At 42.4% G+C, this 20,758-nt stretch overlaps 1 protein-coding gene across 2 annotated transcripts in view; it reads left to right on the forward strand.

Annotated features, from left to right (window-relative positions):
* LOC124219195 (cardioacceleratory peptide receptor-like) overlaps positions 1-19,731 on the forward strand; it is a 34,091-nt gene extending 14,360 nt beyond the window's left edge. The window contains exons 2-10 of one of the 2 annotated variants that reach the window (XM_046626479.2): positions 6,898-7,209; positions 9,834-9,969; positions 14,104-14,207; positions 15,348-15,441; positions 15,568-15,663; positions 16,449-16,631; positions 16,773-16,874; positions 17,252-17,432; positions 18,537-19,731. In XM_046626479.2, the coding sequence (XP_046482435.1) occupies positions 7,042-7,209; positions 9,834-9,969; positions 14,104-14,207; positions 15,348-15,441; positions 15,568-15,663; positions 16,449-16,631; positions 16,773-16,874; positions 17,252-17,432; positions 18,537-18,714 (1,242 nt within the window). In that variant the 5' untranslated portion in view covers positions 6,898-7,041 and the 3' untranslated portion in view covers positions 18,715-19,731. Of the gene's footprint in view, positions 1-6,897; positions 7,210-9,833; positions 9,970-14,103; positions 14,208-15,347; positions 15,442-15,567; positions 15,664-16,448; positions 16,632-16,772; positions 16,875-17,251; positions 17,445-18,536 lie in introns of both variants that reach the window. The other variant, XM_046626454.2, reaches the window with a different exon arrangement.
* The last annotated feature ends 1,027 nt before the right edge of the window (positions 19,732-20,758 follow it).

Raw genomic sequence — 20,758 nt, forward strand, 5'->3', positions numbered from 1 at the left:
GCGGTTTGTCCGCTGATCGTGGTTAATATCAGTTATACGTCACCATTTCGGTGGTACAGGAGAAGCTGGATGATGAAAAAGGAAGGAAATAAAACGCGAAAAACAAGAAGGGGAAGAAGAAGACGAAGAAAAAGATGAAAAGGGAGGGATGCGAAAGGCCGTCTCCACTTCTTTCTGATAACTTTTCTCACCCGTTTTCACCGCCGCGTCACATACCCCAAACGATTTAAGAGAAGTGAAACGCCGAGGTCCGCAGTCGCGACGCTCGTATTAAATAAAGAAGCAAATTTACGGGGTCGTGTCATTGTTACGAGCAGTAAGCAGCGGCCAGCCTCAGACGTGATTCTCTCTCTCCCTCTAATTTTTTTGCTTTTATTTAATATTTTTTGTTTTTCTTTTTTATTTATTTTCATTGTCATTTTGTCGCGACATTTTCATCGTACACGCACGCCTAATATGCGATGCGTTAAACACACACACACACACCAGCATCGACGGTGATCTGGAAAGTGAAGTTTTTACAGCATCGGCAGGAAGCTCGGCCTGCGCCGGTGCAGCGGGAGACTTAATTGTGCCATAAAATGTGCATCAGACTGCAGTCGAAACGACGCTCTTGCATGCCAACTAAAAGCCGTCCCAACTATCAAGAATATACTGTAAACACAATTAATGTGCCATAACTATACGTTACGTACGACGCCTGTTGTATCTGCGCATGTTAATACAGAGCGGTATTATTCGCGATAAAAAAAAAAAAACAATTACCTTTTTTCCGATCCGTCAAAGCTGCAGCAGCGACTTGTAAACTGTGATGAAATCTTACGTGACGAAAATTATACTAAAGGATATATGAAATTTGTTACTGAAGAATGAAATTCGACAAGATGTAAAGGTGAGGGATTCACATCGATATCTGCGGTACAGGGGAAGGAACGATACTGTTGAGGTGCTCGAAATGAAACTGATAAACAAGTTGAAGAAGCGAATCATCAGAGGAGGATACCGGAGTCACGGAGTCGAAAGATTAAGACGAAGATAAGGCCGCAAATATATTCAGGACGATAAAATATGAGCCGCGGAAGCGAAGGTAATTTTAAAGGTTCATTGATAACGGGGTAAGATTCGATCAAGAAGCGGCGCCACGCGAAGATCGAAGTGCACGGATCGGCTGTAATGTAATATATTTATAGCAGAGTCTTGGTTATTGTCAAGGTGACACCGGCGAAGATAAAGCTGGTGTATTTGCGAGATTGAATCGTCGGCCATGGAAGCCTGCAATTCGATTCGCGGCGCAGATCCTCTCGTCCAGCGTTATAAATGTTAGCCGGTTGGATATAAACAGATCATGCAGCCCGCGATCGGCACGTGGATCTACATAAACCTTGCAGCGTGCCTACTTCTGTTTAGCACTAAATATTTCTGCAGTCTGTTCAACATTCCTTGTACAACACGCGCCCGAAGCAACTTATCTCAGTGCGGTGCGCCTAGAAGAGGAGATAAAAATCAAGAAAAATTAACACTCTTCGTGTTCAAATGTCATCTGCCATGCGATCCTCTCGTCGACGTAATTTCCTTTCTCCTTCTTTTCTGCTCTTCGCGCAGCAGCGGCTGATTTTTCTCGCTTATCTCGTAACTTGGCCAAGGCTTTCGGAAAGCGTTCTACGGAGAAAAGGAGAAACGCAAGAAGGTCGGAATCCCAGCTGAATCGGAGCCCCCCATTTGCATAAGGGTGACTGCAGCTACCCACTTTGATCTCGGCCTCTATCTTCGTACGAGAATGTTCGCGAAACACGTAATGAGCATGTATATATGCATATACTGGAGGAGCGTAAGAGAAGAAGACAGAAAACTACGCGCATTCTGTTTTTGCAGAATCCAACGTTAGGTCCCTTTCACGCTTTTACCGTCACCCGACAGTTTTCGTGCACGTAGCACCCTGTATTTGCAGTTCAAACGCGTCTCGGTACAAAAGATTTTTTTTTCCTTCTCGTGCCATTTCGCGCACCCTGCACGTGCTACTCGTTTCTCGAGAGAGAGGGTGCACTATACTTGGGAAAGTGAAATTTAATTAAAGAATTAGCAGAAGCTAAAATGGGGGCGGAATTGAGAGAGAGTCGAGCTTTTCGGTACTTTGCCTACGCTACACGGCGATATCTTGTCGTAATTACGCGTTCAATTCGCCCTACGTATAACTTACCGCCACGGGGAACGAATCCCTACGAATTTACCACCGATCGGTGAAAGCGGGTTGAAAACCAACACTTTCAACGGCGACGAGGATTTTCTAATTGTCTGCACGAGCTGCTCAGCGATTCCGAGGGAGCCAAACTTATATAGTTATTGTATAAACACGGTGTTTGGTTTACACCTTGTTAGGTATGTCGCGTATGAAGTTGCGCGTTATCCTTGGCAAGATCGTCTGTATTTATTTCACGCTTCAATTTTCTCAAAACTTACTATACCTACACTACGTTAGCGAAGCTTACCAAGTTTTTGGCGCGTGAGTTGAGGTGCCCAAATTTAAGGATGGGATTTGCTCAAATCCTCTAATATAATACACGCATCTCTGAAATTTATGAGCTCAGAAATTGAAAGTGTGTATATATATATACATATATGTTGTTTTCTTTTTTTTTTTTTTTTTGTTATTCCTCTTCAAATATTATACTAATTAATAATTCGCTTCGCATCCTGCGGGTGATCAATCGCGTTGCAATTCTAATGCTAATGGTATTAGGTGTTTGTCTACGCTCTACTGTGTTGAATTTAACCCAAATTAAGACGAGATTAATCATTCTGGGTATCCGAACGTCGCAGATATAATATTAACGTCAGCCGTGCGGCACAACCCCATTTTCGTGATCCCTCCGGATGGTAATGAAAATTTCATCTCATATTCATAACGTATGTGTCTCTTTTTCCAAGAAAGACTCGCATTGTGTGGGTATGCATGAGTTTAGAGTGAACGGATATTATACGAAAAATCGTAAGCATAATTCAGACTCTCGGAAGTACGTTTCTGCAAATTTTCATCCTCAGGAAAACTCTCCGGATTCTCAGTAATGCGACTGCTTTTTATTAATACAAGTCTCGTTTACGTTTTCATGGTGGGCAAGTATTCGCGTCGTCGCAGATTTTACGAACCTCAAACCGTCCTTCGGTAACAAATTAAAGAAACAAAGAAATACCGTTTTCATCAACTACGGTGAAAGAACGCTGATAAACGCAAGGAATTTTCTCAATCTTCCAGCTTTGGCTTTGATTTTTACGCTTCGTTAGCGTCACAACGTCACACCGGCAGCAGTTATGCGAAGAGGAAGTCACCCTTTGAATTATTAGTCGTGCAACGTATGTTATAGCGCCCGTATTTCTCGCTCGGCGTTATATTGCTTCCGCGTGTAAATTAGAGGTGGTAAATTCGCGGAGATGAAATTACAGAGAGCGACGTCCCGGATTCACGCTTTCGCAGCACATGTGGACAAGACTGCTGCAATGCAGCTGAACGCATCGCTGGAGCCGAATAAGAGACGTTGGCACTTAACGGAGCGGTGATCTAATTAATACGCAATTATTTCGAACAACCGAGCGGATATACCCTCACGGCTATGGAATAATCATCTGTTCTGTACGCCGTTGCCGATTAACAGCCCGTTGATTTAATTGTACCCTCCGCTCGACGGTGTGCGAGCTGTTTAATAGCCTGAGAAATTGGTTACTATTTTCACTATTTTCATTTCTTGCCGTAACCGAAAATTATAGATTAAGGTAGAAAATGAAAATGAGTTTCTGCCAGTGTAGATAGAAAATTTATTACGTGATATACGAATATTTTGAATCGCGTTTACGAGCACTAGATTTTTTACTACTGTTGCGATAATTTGACGCTGGTGAAACAATAAAGTGATTTTCAGACGTTAGTTAATTGAAAAAATGTAGTAAACTTAACGAAAAGATTTACTATTGCAATAACCAGAAAATTTTATATCGACAATTATGTTATTACATTGAATAGTAAGTAATATATCAGATTTTTGTGCAATTCGAACAATACGAGTATTTAAATCGTTCTTCCAGCGAAACCCATTTTACTAGAATTTTCTAGGAACTTTGAGTAATGAAATTTTTCTCAACGTGGCTAAATCGACTCGTGCGGATCATTAGGTATACAATTCTCGATCAATTGCATGGGACGATTGTCTCCTGCAACTCCTTGTCCAATTTCATCAATTATAGCATTCAACCCAATCACATTATGTACTCCGTTGTCTGGAAATTTCATTCGCTTCATCAGGACGTGAACAATTGGAATAATTGTTTCAACTGCTTGCAACTGTTTAAAATAACTGTGGCTGAATTGCTTTGATCGACGGTTGAATTACAGTTAAAAGATTTCGACGCTTACTATTTCATTGATCCCGTGAAGAATGGCGAGGCGTGATATTTGCGAAGTAGTATTTTTTTCACATACGCAGAATTTGCCCACTCGATCACACCCGCACGGACATCGCTCATCTTGACGCCCGTGAAACTGTCCAAAAGTTTCGAAAGCGGGTATACGGTATTCTTTCTCGAATAATCAAAGGAATTTAATTTCACGACGCGACGCTATAACCGAGGCGTTCCGGTGTTCGGAAATTTTAAATCTTTTAGGCGACATTGTTCGATGGGCTTGCATAAATTTAACTCCCGGTGTGACGTCACCGCGTTCTACGCGCCTCGATCCTCGGCAAATTGGTCGACTTGTACCTAAACGAAGATGGAAGAAAAATTGTTCGTCGTGACGTGAACGTAAAAAAATTATTTATTGTACAGATCGGCAGGTATTAGACGCGTGTATTTACAACTGGAGGAATGCGTGAGTCTTCGATATTTCAATTGATAACTCTCTACGTCACGGGCACGTGATTCATCGTGGATGGTCAAGCTTGAGCAAACAATTAGCAAAATCATCGTGATGTAGCGATTGGATTTAAGATCAAAAGCACGACAAGCTAGAAGAGATATGTATAAATACGCACGATGATAGACGTGGTGTATTCGCCTGGCTTACCCCGTTCGTAGCTAATGGATAAGATTTCCCGGACGTTGATTCGTTGCGCACTTGGCGGGAAAGTAGAAGAAATAGAGTAATAATAAGAACGGGAGGAGGTATAAGAGAAAAGAATCTCTTGATTTATCACCCAACTTCTTCTCTCAAAGATTAACTCAAGTGTAAGATTTAGACCGCTAGATATACCGCGAGATGGAGTGCGATCATAGATCTCGGACTTTCGAGGACTCTAATGCGGTTTATAGGCGTAAGATTTTTCCCGGAAACTCACCTATAACACTCCAGTTCACAGCCAACGATTTTTCCACCAGTATTTGAAAGACATTCGTACCCGAGTCCCTGTGAAATAATTTCTAGAATAAAAAGCGACGTAAGTTCGTTGTAACAGATTCTCACGATTGCCTCGATTAATTAAACTTCCAACTTCGGCGTTTGGAGTGACGGTAAAATAGGGAATCGGCGTGCCGCGTATTTCCTATTCGGGAAATAATTGCCCTCGCGTTGAAATGAAAAATTCCTCGACGATGTGCGACTGGAAGTTTCACAGCTTCGCTATCGCGCGGTCTGCGAATCAGCGAAGGAGATGAAAATTGTGGATTAAAAAACAGCCGTCGATCTCGAAAGCTCTCGCCGGCTTTGAGGGAGTCTCAACAACTCGCGGTGCACGCGAAGCTTACAACTTAATACCCTGATAATTAACACGCGCATCTCGCGGTGCAGAGCGTGTCTATTCCACGCAGCCGCCCAGCGGCTTGTAAGGGTGAGCGTTTGTCCGATAAGCGAATTCACCGACCGGTGTGTAAGAGGCCAGGCAATGAACCATGAAATTAATACTAAGGCCGGGATAAGATAAGGCTGGACGAAACTTTGCCCTTTTTGTCTATCGGATAAATTACACGCGGAGTGGAGTCAAAGTCAGAGCCAATAAATCGAGTGGAAGCCCGAGAAGATACATGATCTATAACCGCCTGCGATAACGAGATTTATCGCATTTTCTTGAGAGTACTGGCTGGATATGGTTAGTTGGTATTATGGGCAGCTTTGCCGACGTCGTGGAGATGATGGGCGATGATCAGTAGGGTTTTTTCTCACCGACGAATATACGAAAAACAAACATTACGCTAGATCCTCGATACTCTCACCGCGATATTTTATTCACACACTCGTCTAGTATCAGCAAGATTTGATTTTTCAAGAAGGCTGTTTGGCCAAAAATCCCTTCCTTTTATTCGTAAATTAATTATATTCGCAAGCTACGAAGATCTCTTTTGTAAATATACAAAATACAATACTTTTGCATTATAAACGAAAGCTGAGCTTCAAAATTGTTTTGAAATCTAGTAGATACGATCGATTTCAATCTATGGTGGCTTATTTTATTCAGAAGACTATTTTTTATAAAGTGATTAAAAAAAATTCTTTGTCTTTCATTGGTTAATCCAATACTGCCATCTCTTCATCATAATCAATATTCGTGCTGCGTTGAAATATTAAATAATTGTTTCAGCGAATTTGTAAAAAATAGTGAATAAAATAAGTCATTGTAGAGTGAAATCGATAAAATTTACCGGATTTGTAATCAGTTTCGAGCGGTTTGAAATAAAACTTCGACATCCAACCTTTTCTTAACAATTCTAATATTTTCAATTTTTTAATTATTGAACAAATATTTGCAGAGTAATAGGTAAAAAGTATCTATTTATGGCCGACCAACCTGCTTATCGAGCATAATATGCGCAGCGTGCACTATGATAAAAAAAAAAAATTGAACTTCTGCAAATCTTATTGCGATAATCCTTCTATCTGAAAATCAGCGATCTAACAAACCGTCGATCTTCTCTTTGCAGTCCCTCTTCCGTAAGCGATCCTCATCGACGTTCAACACCGGCTGATCCTGAGAGGCGAGAATTTTTCATCCGTGAACAACACCTACAGGCGCCTCTAGTAATGACGTGAAATAATGCCCCAGGAAATTTTCAAGTGGTCCAAATATGGAGGAGGCGGAATGGCTGCTGGAGAACCTGAACTCGTCGAAGCGATACGGGGCTTTCTCTCTTGAAGCGAATGCCGGCTCTGCGGCAATGAACGTGACCCTAAACGTATCCAGCCTTAACCTTACGCAACAGGAAGATGGGATCAACATATACTATTTTTACGAGGTAACTTGTGCCCCAGATTTATCTACATCTTTGACGTAAGTTCGTCTTCTATTTGCAGCGATTTGTATTTATAATATTGCATATACGTTACACATATATACATATATACTATATAAGCGTAGAGCTGTTACGCTCGATCATAATAACGCGTATCGTCGGTGAATGTTGTCATTAACAGTGTTGCCCATTTCGAGAAACTCGTTAAAAAGAAAAGAATTATCACAGCCAGTTATTTTTACGTGGTAAAATTTTCGCCAATTCGGTTGTTCCGTCTTATATAGCCGGTAAATTGGTCCGTACATACGTGACGATGAATTCTTACGACCTGCAGGATATAATAACAGTACCATCATACCGATGTATGTACAAATTGCTCGCGCCGAAGACCGACGTTCATTCCTATATCAGCTGGATATCATCATCGGCACGAGCATAAATTATTGCTTCAATAAATGCATTTACTAATTAGCGATCGATCGATTACCGGACTAGAAGAACAGCTTGTTTTAATAGCCGCAAGTTGTAATGAGGAGTAGATTTATGTCTTAATTTTTACCACGTTCCAATTAGCCAACAAATTCTCGACGATTTTCGATCGTAATTCATTCGGGACTGACTCAATTTATACACAACATCGATACTTAAATTCTATGAAATAATATACGACCGGACGTACTGTGTATCAGAATTGAAAATTTCGCAACTTTTTTTACTGATATTGATCTCAAAACAAATCTCTGCATTAAAAAATGGTTAATGCTGTGGCGAAATACGGTACACGGTTAAAAAAATAACGACTGACGAATGCTAGAATTTTCCAGACGGACGTCGATTAGACCTCGATCTGTAAAACGTACGCGGTGTTCGATACGGGCGAAATGGGTAATCCGCACTTCGTTCCAGGCTTATGCTGCAGGCCCATTCTTCAAAGGCACAATTTATTACCGGAGAGTGCTAGGCTCTCCACATAGGATCTGTCCATCAGGCACCGCGCTTGTTTTAAGGTTACATAAACAATTTTATTGGAATTTACGATAGGGGCTGCCAACAAAGCGCTCCAGAACTTCAGGAATGGAAGTCCACCGTCGTATATACGTACTCGTAATGCCGACGCGTTTCATTATGTATATACATATGTATATATATATATACACAAATATATACGACATATATTAAACATGAAATACCGCGCGTTATTATCCGCGGTTTTATTTTTAAAACGAAAGGTAAACTTTTACGGTTTAAGCGTTCTTTTCGCCGAAACTCTTTTCTCCTTGAAAATAATTATTGTATACCTACCTATACCGGCACGGATTCGGAGAGGCATACCTACATTATAAGCAAAGAACGGCGCCCAATGACTGAGAGAAATTTCATCTCGGTATAGAAAATAAACGTTATTATATGACTAATTATCTGTCCTGCCCGTGACGGGTGTAACAATATACAAAGAGCCTCGTTGTTTAATCAGCGATGGAAACGCGACGATTGTTCAATTCGCGGGTCGTCTTTGATCCTGGCTATTAGCCGCGTGTCGAAAAGAAAGCGAATTCTTGTTCGAGACGGTCGAGAATATCGCACGTACGTATCATAGGTGTGGAAATTTATGCTGGTTTCTTTTTTTTTTTTTAATCGAAACGAGCGCAGAAGCCAGGCCAAGGTTGATGAAATTCGAACGAACTCGCAACGTCCTCTGGAACACCTAGATACCTAATATCACTTTTCCACCCGGTCTAGACCCGTAAACACTTGGCACTCGGTCCTCGTGTGAACAGCCATCTAGTCGCGGAGGGGGGAATACGGTGTTTTTATCAGAGAGTCATCGCCGTGATCTAACCGGGAAAATACTTCACGCGGAACAATCGACGACAGTTTGGTACTATTTTTAATAGAAGACAAACACCGCAAAGCTTGATTTAATTCCCCAATGTCAAATCGACGCTACGTACGCTCCGAGACGAGGTATAAAATATACGCGATTTATCGCCTTTGACGGTTCGCCGCTGATGATGACTGAGAGGAAAATTTCGAACCTTATATCGGAGAGTTTGAAAATTCATTGGAAATACCTCGCAAGTTTTACTTCGTTATTACGTAAACTACGTAGTTCGAGACGATATCAAACAGCAGGACGATCAAATGACATATAAATTGGTTACAGAGAATTCAGATGGGAATTTATTTTCTCTCCATTACTGGAGTACCTGTGCGATACAATGTTATATCATCTTTAACTGTAGACAAGTGAATTTTCGACGAATGGTTGAGAATTTCTTAGAATATTTCACCCGCGTGATAACGCCGCACTTTGTCGACGTAAGGTCGAAGCTGTTTGTCCCCTGCAAGCACGCTTAGATAGACATATAATCTTCTATAAGGGTTCCGAAGTCACGTCCTCCTTCTGCCTACTAATAAAATTCAAGATACCCTCGGGGAGTTAATTAAACAATTTCAACCCTCGCGCGAATAGCTCATATCCCCGGCAATTAATTAATACGTTTCTCTCCTTCGAAGATCAATCAACGAAGCAGAATTCGAAATCTCGTCACTGCTTATTGATAAACCGGTACACCTACACATTACGTTTACAGATAATCAAGCAAGTTGTTTGTTTTCTTTTACAGAAAGAGCAGTTCGCCGTTATGGGCGGTCTGTTCTTCGCAATAGTGATTGGAAACGGGGCTGTACTGGCGGCGCTGCTGCTGACCAGAAGCCGGAAGTCGAGAATGAACCACTTCATAAAGCAGCTGGCGATCGCCGGTGAGTCGAGTCAATTTACCCCAGAAATATAAAGTCGAGTCATCGCATCGCCCGGGAACAGCGTCGTCGGTAAAATTAATATCATTTACCTCTCATAGGGTGAAAGCGAAGGGAGCTCGACGCGATTATTTTTTTAAATAATTTACGCGGGGGTTGCGAGCGAAGGGTAAGGGGTGGATAATGGGCGGCTAATTATCGGTAATGAGGGCTACGAGGGTGTAAATTGACAGTGAGTTATTCCCACGCGACTGGTGCTCCTGATGTTGGTGCTTCAGAGGCTCTCCGTGATCCTCCCCAATGGGAAATGTTACATCAGACGGTGGTGAAAGTTTTAGTGCGCCCGAGGGCCGCCGTCCTCGCTTTTCGTCAGCCGATACGGCGCTCGACCCTCTTTTCTCCTCGAAGGCATAAACCGCCCGCATATGGCCAAAACTACGATCTAAAATCCGGGGGCAACCGGAGTGTGATTACCGCTTTTCCAGGCGAACGGGATGCGAAGACGCGTCGTTTTTAAGACGCGGCGCGAGATGTGAAGGAAAAGTAAAACTGAAGCTAGTGAAAAAAAAAAGAAAAAAAAAAAATGAACCGACAGAAGCCTTCTTCGTGCGGCAAATGGTTCCTAAACCAAGCATTCGCGACGCTGTTTACACGAACAGATGGCGAGTAAAGCCGAAGATCGTAAAACTCGTTACTCAAAATTCATGTAAAATTTCACGACCCCTTTACCGACGATAAATTATCGAATTTATATCACTTGTTTGAATTTAATCACCCGCCAAGCTACCGTAACGAGTCACTTACACAAATGTATACCTCGTGACGACCAGTTGCGTCAGCTCAGAACTCCGAACGGACTGTCGCGGAATCGTATATCAAATCGAAAACCAACATCTTACTAACTACCGACTGCAAATTGGAACGAAACGGGTTCCGAATAGTCTGTTTCGAGCTTTTAAGATTCATTTTTGCGGACCGTTTCGCGTCAGTGGCTTTACAAAATACAAATTACCATCATTAATTTTGCCACGCGATTAACAAGCGGTGAAATGAAACAAGGTTAAGAATGATAAAGGGCTTCGATTTTTTGTAAACAGTGTACAAAAAGCCGGGTTCTTCGTAGGAAAATAATAACCTAGAAAATGGCTGGGAAGTCGGTATTTTATTAATTTGTGAAAGTTGACTCATCCCGGCGAGCTTAACGGCAAGCGGAAGTCGCGAGGGGCGGATGTAAGCGTTTCTTGCTGTGCAAACTAATCGGCCAGCTATCTCTTGGCTCCGGTAAGTTTGCCGCTTTCTACGCAGAGATTAAACACAGGCCAATAAGGCGAGGCGAAAATCATTTTGCGATAACGATTATCAAGGTTTTCGGCGTCTCTTTGCTCCTTTTCCCCTTGCTTCCAGGGCGCAATTTATGGTGCCGCCTGGCTGTAACGGTGATTATCATAATTCCAGTGTCGAACGGTTACCTGATGAACTCAATGCCGTTATTACCGGCTACCTCGAGTGAGATAATTAAGAGCTTGTTACTCCGAGGTCTTACGTTTATACACGTCGTAAAATTTTCTCGGCTCTCAAGTTTGTCGACCTGCGTGTCCGCGGTCCTTCTGTGTTATTAGGTGTAGGTAGACAACCTACGACGGTTCGAAGTCACCGTTAATTGTCCATTTATCCAAGTATATCGCGTTAGTGCAGCTCGAGATTAAAATTCTCATATCAAATTCCATCCAGCGTATTTATCGCCCCGATATATTCTGCTTGTCGTAAAACTTCTTCCCCTCCCTCTCTCTCTCTCTCTCCTTCGCTCTTTCTTTATACGCGCGTGTGAGATCCATGGACCGGATTCTTCGATACCGAATTACGGCCATCGGGAGCACCAGATATCGGTCGACATCATTAAACGTCCGAAACCCAACACCGCCCTGCATTCGTCGATCCGTCCACGTGACATTCGAGTCGGATTCTCATCGAGATAATGCACTTTTCCGTCTAATCGAATACGACCAGACCATTACGTATATCCTGCCGAGATGAAACGGGGACCTCTGGGATTCCCCGAAGCAATTCGGCCGCAGTGCAGTGAGGCAAACTTTTCCCATTTTTTTTTTTTCTCTTTTTTTTCCCCCATCAGTGAAAGATCAGCCAGTTCCAGATACCCACGACAATGAGAAGGAGGAGAAGAAAATTGCTCAAAAATACAGAGAATTATGGAAGTGGAAAATATGTCTCTACATCCTGCTACCAACTCGACGTCAGATTGCAAACAAGGGAGTTGACGAAACCGAGGTCTACATTTGGGGCGCATGATCCTGGCTTTCGAGTTCGCGGTTGTTGGCCCTTCCCGCGAAATCCGGGGTAGCTGGTTAAATTCGGTAACAACGCGATTTGAAATCCTCGTCGGGGATCGTTCTTATCCGGGAATCGGGTCTCTCGGGGAGTCCGGACAGTTGGCACAAGGGTTTTTTTCACGTTCTGTCGGGGAGTGGAAACAGAGAGAAAGATAAAGAGAGAATGAGGGAAAATTCGAGGCCCGAGTTTTCTTCCCAGGAGGTGAACGGTAGTTATCGTTTACTCGAACGTACACGTGTATGCGCGTATATAGACGTGCGGTGAAATGCGAAAGCGTCGAGGTGTTGTAACCGAGCTTTCTTTGCGCCCGTGATCGCGCACGTGCCGATCTGCACGCGAAACAGTCGATATCGCATCGGTATCGCGCGAACATATCCATATCCGAGATTCGACGAAACAAGGAAAGCACATTAGCCAGGACCCGTGAGGGTCCGGTGGATGGCGTCGCGTCGGGACGACGAACACTCGCCGCTTATACACCTACGCGTATTACACCGAGAGACGGTAACGCCTTCCTTTCGGCATAAAAATCACCTAAAATCCCACACCCGCGGACCCCGTGAGTGTTGGTTATGGTTATTTTTATTTATCTCCTCCGAGCGTCGAGAAAAATATCGCCACCCTGGACCGTTGGAAGATGTAGCTCGGTTGTTGGGATTCGAGACTAGAATTCGTGAACGAAGTATCGATCAAATCGGGCGTCGACACGTGTTCTTAATAATTATTATAATGACACTTTGAATCGTGCAGTCACTGTGTTATTAAATCATTCGTCGTTCAACTGCTTGTCCAGTATTATTCGAATCGGATGTTGGCGAATCTTATCTTTGTTCCTGAAAAATGTTCATCGCTTCGCGATGAGCTTGATGAAAGACGATGTGCAAATACTTGCACCAGCTGCATCGGGATACAAGTAATTGTAAGAATGAAACTCAAGCTCTTTGAAGTGCAGGAGAAAATAGATTGGCACAACGGTTGCATCAATAGAAACACAATCGCGTAATGCGGAGACGTAATTGTATCATTATTTCATAATATCCAGTCACCCGTAAAGTCGACTTGACGTATAATAGGACGAAATATAATGGCAACGAAAGAAAGTTAGAGAACTCTCCGCGAAGATTCTTCCTCGACGATAATAAGACGAAAGTCAATTTTGCCAAAGAATTATGTGTAAGAGCTTGTAAAGTGCAGTGAAATTTGAAATTATAATCTTTTTAAGGATTTGCGTTATCCATATATGTATACGTGTACTGTGCATATGTGCAAGCTCCGCCATCGCATAAAGTGTCATGATTTGAATTTCTTTATTTTCTCCCCCATAAGACGGAGAGTTGTAATTAATTTCTTTCCCTCAATATCATAAAGCGACGCGATGAATTTTTCCAATTCATTCGCAATTCAACGTAAATAATAATTACCAGCTTGTATAAATTCTCGCATGCCTATACAATGGGCTAGGTCAGGAATTGTTTTGACAGTCTAGTTAGCGGAGAAAATAATCGACAGCAGTCAAGATCGAGAACGCTAATTACTCCAAAGCTTGCGACAACCGTTGCCCCAGGTCATGTTTAAACTCTGGCTCACAGGTATATAGCTAGCATTTTTTTCCACTTAAATTAGAGGCCTACGTGTCTCTCAAGTCAAGCTAGAGGCAATATCGAGCCAAAGTTCGATCCCCCATCTCGCCTTATTAAATTGTCGGATTATACGAGCAGCTTCTCATGGCTGCAGCCTAAAGACGTCGGCGTCAATTTTCCCCATTAATCTCGCCGCTGTTTATTCCAGATCTTCTCGTCGGTCTGATAAACGTCGGCACGGACATCGTGTGGCGTTCGACGGTCGACTGGCTGGCCGGAAACCTCGCCTGCAAGCTCATCAAGTATTTTCAGGTAAGTTTTGGCTCGCCTTGATTATACCTTGAACTCCTCTCCGCGCTCGGGAAATTCAAGTACAGATTAAGTTTGACGAAGGATGTTACAAGCTAGATAAAAGATTTAAAAAAAACAGAGACGTGGAAAGCCACTGTATGGAACTCGGGGAATATTTTGTTTGCTCAATTTTCCGAAAGATGACCGTCTAACTGGAAGCGTTTTCACAACGAGGTGGATAATGCGGTAAATATAGGCATCATTGGCGAAGAGATGATTACTCACTGCCGACATCTACTGGAATGCTTGGCCAAAAAAATTACGTCAAAATTGAGTCACGTTTTGCGGGAATCTCGACAATAACTCGCGGCGAGTTGTCTATTATTTCCTAACTCACGTTCGTTTCTTTTTTATTCTGAAATATAACTCCGGTTGACAGGATGGGATAAAAATCCTGCGAAAATTCGATTTCGTTACCGCGTATGCCTGCAGACTGTATTCATTCCCAGAATCTATCAACTCTATCTTACTCCGACTTTCGCGGGAAAATATTTATCTCCGCGTAACTTATCGAATATTCACTGTCTATACACAGCTTTCCTATAGTCCCTAAACATGAGAGTACGCCGTCTATAAATACCCGAGTGTTAATTTGTTTCGCTGCAAGGTGAGGCTCGAAACACGTCGTGTCAACGCTTTGCCTTACATTTTGGGCTCTGGCCAAAGCTCGCCTCTTAAAATTTGGTCCATTGTCAAATTCGTTTCTTACACGTTTCTGGATAATTTGACAATTTGATGTTTACCGTTCTTCCGATACTCTTCCGAACTTCAACCCTTATTGTAATGAACTGCCGTCATACAGGTTATATAGGTGTGTAAAGTTATTTACTAGTTAATTCGTCGTTAAGAAAAGTAATTGAATTCCCTGCAGCGTTACATGACTTTACCTCTGAAGACTGTCGGGCCATAGTTTGACCCTTGAAGTTTTACTGCCTACGTGAAAGCTGCGCATGCTTCTCAAAGCTGTTTCTACACTCTTTAATGTTTGTGTTTTTTCTTCCTTCTCGGCATCCGAAACTTCTAGAGTTATAGTCATTATCGCGAATGGCCAAGAACCGAGCTGGTTAATTGCAGCAATTGACCGGGTTTCGGGTTTTACAGGCAGTCGTGACCTACAGCTCGACGTACGTCCTCGTCGCCCTGAGTATAGACAGGTACGACGCCATCGCACACCCAATGAATTTCACCGGAGGCTGTGAGTTTATTAATATTAAAATAATGAGTCCTCGTGTGTAATTTACACCCGGAATTTTACGCAAACGAAAAGAAAAACACACAGACACTCGCAGTGTAAATTGAGCAATGAATAATTCCGTCGCAGGGTTTCGAGCGAAGTGTCTGATCGCCACAGCCTGGGTTCTCTCCTTCGTGTTCGCCACTCCGGTCGGAATCCTTTTCAAGCAAGCAGTCGTCAACAGTAAGTCGGACCTTCTCTTCTTGATGATAAGAATATTTTTCAAAATATGACACAAGGCGATTTTTTCGAAAGAAAAGAATTAACCGTTTCAAGTCTTCTTTGAGTATTTATTTTACAATCATCAGAGTGTTTAACCTTATAAGTATACCCGTTCCTCAAATTTGAGTCATTCTCGCGACAACCTACGAGTATAAAGCGCAGGACGTAATTGCAGTGCAACAAAGGACATCGCATGTGTCCGGCGCAATTACAGGTATATCGCATCAATTCAAAGTTGCGACGACGGTATATATATATGGTATATATATATACATATATATAATGTTGTACCTACGATTAGAGATAACGATATATTATATTACCCTTGCAAGAATTACATTCCACTGCCGCGTAACAATATAGCCTCCATCGAACCGTTCCGCCGGGTTGGGGACCACCGAGTTAGTGGTTCTGGAATTGCCTTGTTCCACGAGCAATCAAAACACCAAGGACAAACCTCGGTGGTCCGTTGGGAGAACGTCACGCCGACTTGAGCAATAACTCCGGCTTGATGTGGAGAAGTTTCATGTTGTATGGGGGTTGTATCTTTTAAAAAGAAAAACCGTTCGTTAGCAACTGACGGTATAAATTTGCCAATTTACGGGTACGAAGGAATGGCTCGAACTCAAAATTATTATTCAAAAGAACGATGGTGACGGAAGGGTGGCACTTCTCCCATATTAAAGGGGTTTGGCTGTCCTATAACAATATTCGCTGTGGCTTTAGGCTGATGTAAATCTGTTTAGACAAAGTTCAGTGCTGGATCGAGATGGAGGCAAATCAATGGCAAATTTACATATCTTTGGTGAGCGTGACTCTCTTCATCCTTCCGGCCGTCATCATCACGGCCTGCTACACGTGCATAGTTTGCACAATATGGAACAAGAGTAAACAGATCATACCGAAAGTACAACGGCCTAAGATAAACGGTGAGCACCTGAACGATGAGATGACGTATCGTTTGATCGATCGACCGGTAATCAATCGGAAACACGATCCAGATCACACGGCCACTCGCTAATTCTTTAATCTCCCTTTTTTTATTTTTTTTTTTCTTATTTTGTCAACAGGCCATTTCGACGACGAAGAAGTCGCACGACGCGCGAGCAGTCGCGGTCTCATTCCTCGTGCGAAGATAAAATCCGTCAAGATGACTCTGGTCATAGTTTTCGGTGAGTACATCTTATACGTTACGGACGTTTTTCGAAAAAAATCAGCTCGATTGCCGTGCGACGAATCGAATCGAATACGCAAGGCGGGTTATACCAACAGCGCCGGAATGGAAGTGGGAATACACTTTGCATGCGAAATCTTATTCGGCAATCAGAGACTGACGATTTTCCTTTGCCATCTTCCTTTCTGTCTCCACCCTCGTTTTATTCTGCCTCGCGGTAATGACCAAAAAACCGCGAGTGTCTCTGTGTTCGTTTCATGGCCACGGTTGGATTGGGGAGACAAAAACGGCGCTTTTCTTCCTTGTGATCAAGAGTCGAGTAAGAGAAATTAGGCCCTTTGTCCGCCTTAAAACATCTCTCCACATTTTTTACAGTATTCATCATTTGCTGGTGCCCCTACATAATATTCGACCTGCTACAAGTGTTCGATCACATACCGAGAACTCAGACCTCCATCGCTGTCGCCACCTTCATCCAAAGTCTGGCTCCCCTAAACTCCGCGGCGAACCCGATAATCTACTGCGTATTCTCATCCCACATCTGCAGAAACCTGAGGTACTTGCTTAGGTACTTGTAAAATTTGTTCTATATACTAATACTAACACCGGCTGCAGCAGCACGCGAGGTCATAAAAGTCGTGAGATTGCTCAACGATCTCATCACTGTCAACCTCAATTGGGAAGCATTTGTAACCTTTTGTCGGAAATTTGCACGAGCATCGCTGAAACGCGGGGTTAACAATGCACGTTTGAAAAGCCATCGCGGGTACATGTAGCGGCGGAGCTTGCACAGGTGGTCATGTTAACTGACGCGTACGTCGATACATGAAAGGTTCCATCCGTACGACTAGATACGCAGAATTAATGGCAATTAAGTATGATGCTGACAATGACGAGGTCACGCTGCAAAACGTCAATTTACGCAGCGCGCGAGCAATTTGTGCGTCCATTACGGCACACGCACTGCAAATTGGAAAGCTTCTGATGTTCGCTAGAAAAACGACGTCGAGGTTTGAAGCGTACGTCTTGTTGTAAATACGATATTTTCTTCCTTTGACTTTGTCCTCGGTATCGCAAGCTTCGTCAGAGGAAAATTGATAACTCGTATAACACTTGATATTGCCTGCTACGTGTTCGTTTCGAACCATTTGACTTTGACACTTTGTCAACTGGGATGCCAGAGTCACATTGACGGGAAATGTGCCGGCAGTCTATTTGAGTACATTTTTATACCGTAGATGTACGAAAGTTTCTCCGATACTCTTACTTTGCCAACAAATGAAATCGGTCAAATGGACCATAAAACTCCGGGACGTATTGACGGTGGGGAATTCGAAAATGCCAAAAAAGCAGTCGTCTTAGAAAATCCATTACAGTGGGATCCTCTTGTTTGCGATTTGGAAGACAAGACGATCGTTTCCAAAACCTTTATACCGGCACCAGTCTACGTGCAAAATTTTTGCCCATTCCGTAGGTCAAAAACTTATACCACGTACTAATGTTGCGGTACCTAAAGCTGTTTCTGAGCCTATTAATTCCCACATCTGCAAAATTGATTTTGATGCAAGCCATCGAATCTCGCCAATAGTTTTGCGAAACGCAAAATCGAGACAAATGCTTGGTGAATGTGAGTGGCGAACGTTGATCTCTTATTTTTTAGAAAGCTGCCTCCAGTTCGATGGATCCTTGGTGGTCCACGTGGGGGTCGAATGGGTCAATCGAGGACTGACACGACGAGCCTGACGGAAGGAGTCCAAAGCACGCGGATTCGTTCGGTCCATTCGGTCCACGCTGCGCGTGCCTCGCACAGTTTGCGCACTTCGAACCACAAACTGTAAGGGAGAAAAGCTTCGAGGACGGCGCTTTCGGGCCAATTGCTTGACGGCCTCGATAGCTGTCTAGGTTAAATATCGCGATCCTCGACGTTCGGGGTTCCGCTGCTGGGTAAATGACGGCAAAAAAGTCGAGCATGCGCCGAGGGAGAATCGAGGAACTCGAAAGTATTAAGTGGTAAGATACGTAATTGACAGGTACGAGAGGTGAGAAGAACGAAAAACGGCGAGGAGTACATAGGTGTTACATACGTATAAGTCGAGATATACATCGGCTGGCGAATGCACTGTTGTGCGGTAGCCAGTCGAGGTTAAACCGGGGAAAAGTTTTCGCTATACATTTAAACATCTATACCTATACCTTAATGTACCGTATACAATGATATCTTGATGATAATGATAGGGATAACATGGATTGATTTTTATATTATCATCATCATTAATATTGACCATATATACGTATATTGTAATGAAACTATGATCGTTAAATGTATATTATTCACTTGTTACATGTTATACGTACTTGATGTATGTACCTGTGTAACAACGCGGTTAAACCGAGGTTAAGAGAAGAGACGTTGATGTACGATGAAATCTCTGTTGAACAGTATTACTATATAAATATTATATATTGATCGACTAATTGATTAATCGATTACGTCGTAGGGCACACAAAATTGACGACACTACACGGCATACCTATAGATATATACATATATATACCTATATAATATGGCTTGTATACTGAATATTCAATTGTGTATATGTATGATTTAATTGGATAAGACATGTTACTATCTAAGATTAATAAGATAAAATGTATTATAATAAGATATCAAATCTGCGTACATATTTATTTTCACTATGTATATAATAAATGTATATCTTTATGTACTTATATATTCTGTATGTATAAATATTATATTACATATGTGTATATGTATATATATATATGTATATTGTATTATGGAAACCCTATTTTGTGACAATAAATTGATGGTAACGTAAGACCAACCAAAACTCGCCATCCGGTGTAAAGAGAGCGTATGCCAAAGTAAAAAAAAAAAAGAAAAAAAATTGCAATGAAAAGATGCAAAGAGTTTTCAGTTTTCGTAAAAAACGAAACGACGCGAATGGAAAAGTTGAAAATTCAAATAGCGTGTGATAATTGAATTAGTTTAGCCGAAATTTAGTCAGGGCGCGTTTCCGATCGCTACGGCGACTCATTTGTATGGGGCTGAGGATATCTTTGGCGTTTATGAACGACGGGACGGTAATTGAATCGGAGAGAAGTCGCGTCCAGCTCCTCGTCGTCGAGTCCTGGGGTGACGAGGGAATCCAGCGTAACCCGTTTCGCGCATAACACGGCGTATGCTTGCCTGCCTGCCTTTCTTCCATCCATCCATCCGCCATGCACGCGCGTTGGCGCCGCGTCGCGTAGCGTCGATCTTTTCGTTACGTGAGCCGAGGCCCAGGAGCGATTTCCACGGAATATTAATATCCCTAGGCTAGACCCGGTGTGTCCGGAAATTTGTTCGCACGAACGACACGGCGCTAACGGCTTGTCAGAATTTTACTTGCTAATCTGAAATGGAATATTAATATCAAACCCGGTGAAATTTTATACGCAAGAACGTACGACGCAACTCATCGTCGCGGTTCTAACGTAACTAGTTACCATTCAGGATATCGAGATACTTCGTGCTGGAGAAATAAATCAGATGTATTTGATTCGATCATTTATTCTTTGTGAATAATTTTGACTAAAAAATGATAGTGTAATTTTTAAACCGTTACAATTAATAAAATACGAAATAGGAATTATATTAGAAATACAACTAAAATATGAGGAATATATCGAACGTATCGTACAATCAACTCTAAATGACCAAATGAAAGAAAATTACGAGTTTGAATTACACGCTGCCGTTTACCGAGGAAAAAACAAAAAAAATTTATTGACACATCGACGTGTGTGTTTATTAAGTACCTTATATCGACTCAGGCCAAAACTGGGGTGAAGTTCGATCAATTTTTTACCACTTAATTA

Source organism: Neodiprion pinetum, chromosome 1 (genome assembly GCF_021155775.2).
Source record: "Neodiprion pinetum isolate iyNeoPine1 chromosome 1, iyNeoPine1.2, whole genome shotgun sequence".
Lineage (NCBI taxonomy): Eukaryota > Metazoa > Arthropoda > Insecta > Hymenoptera > Diprionidae > Neodiprion > Neodiprion pinetum.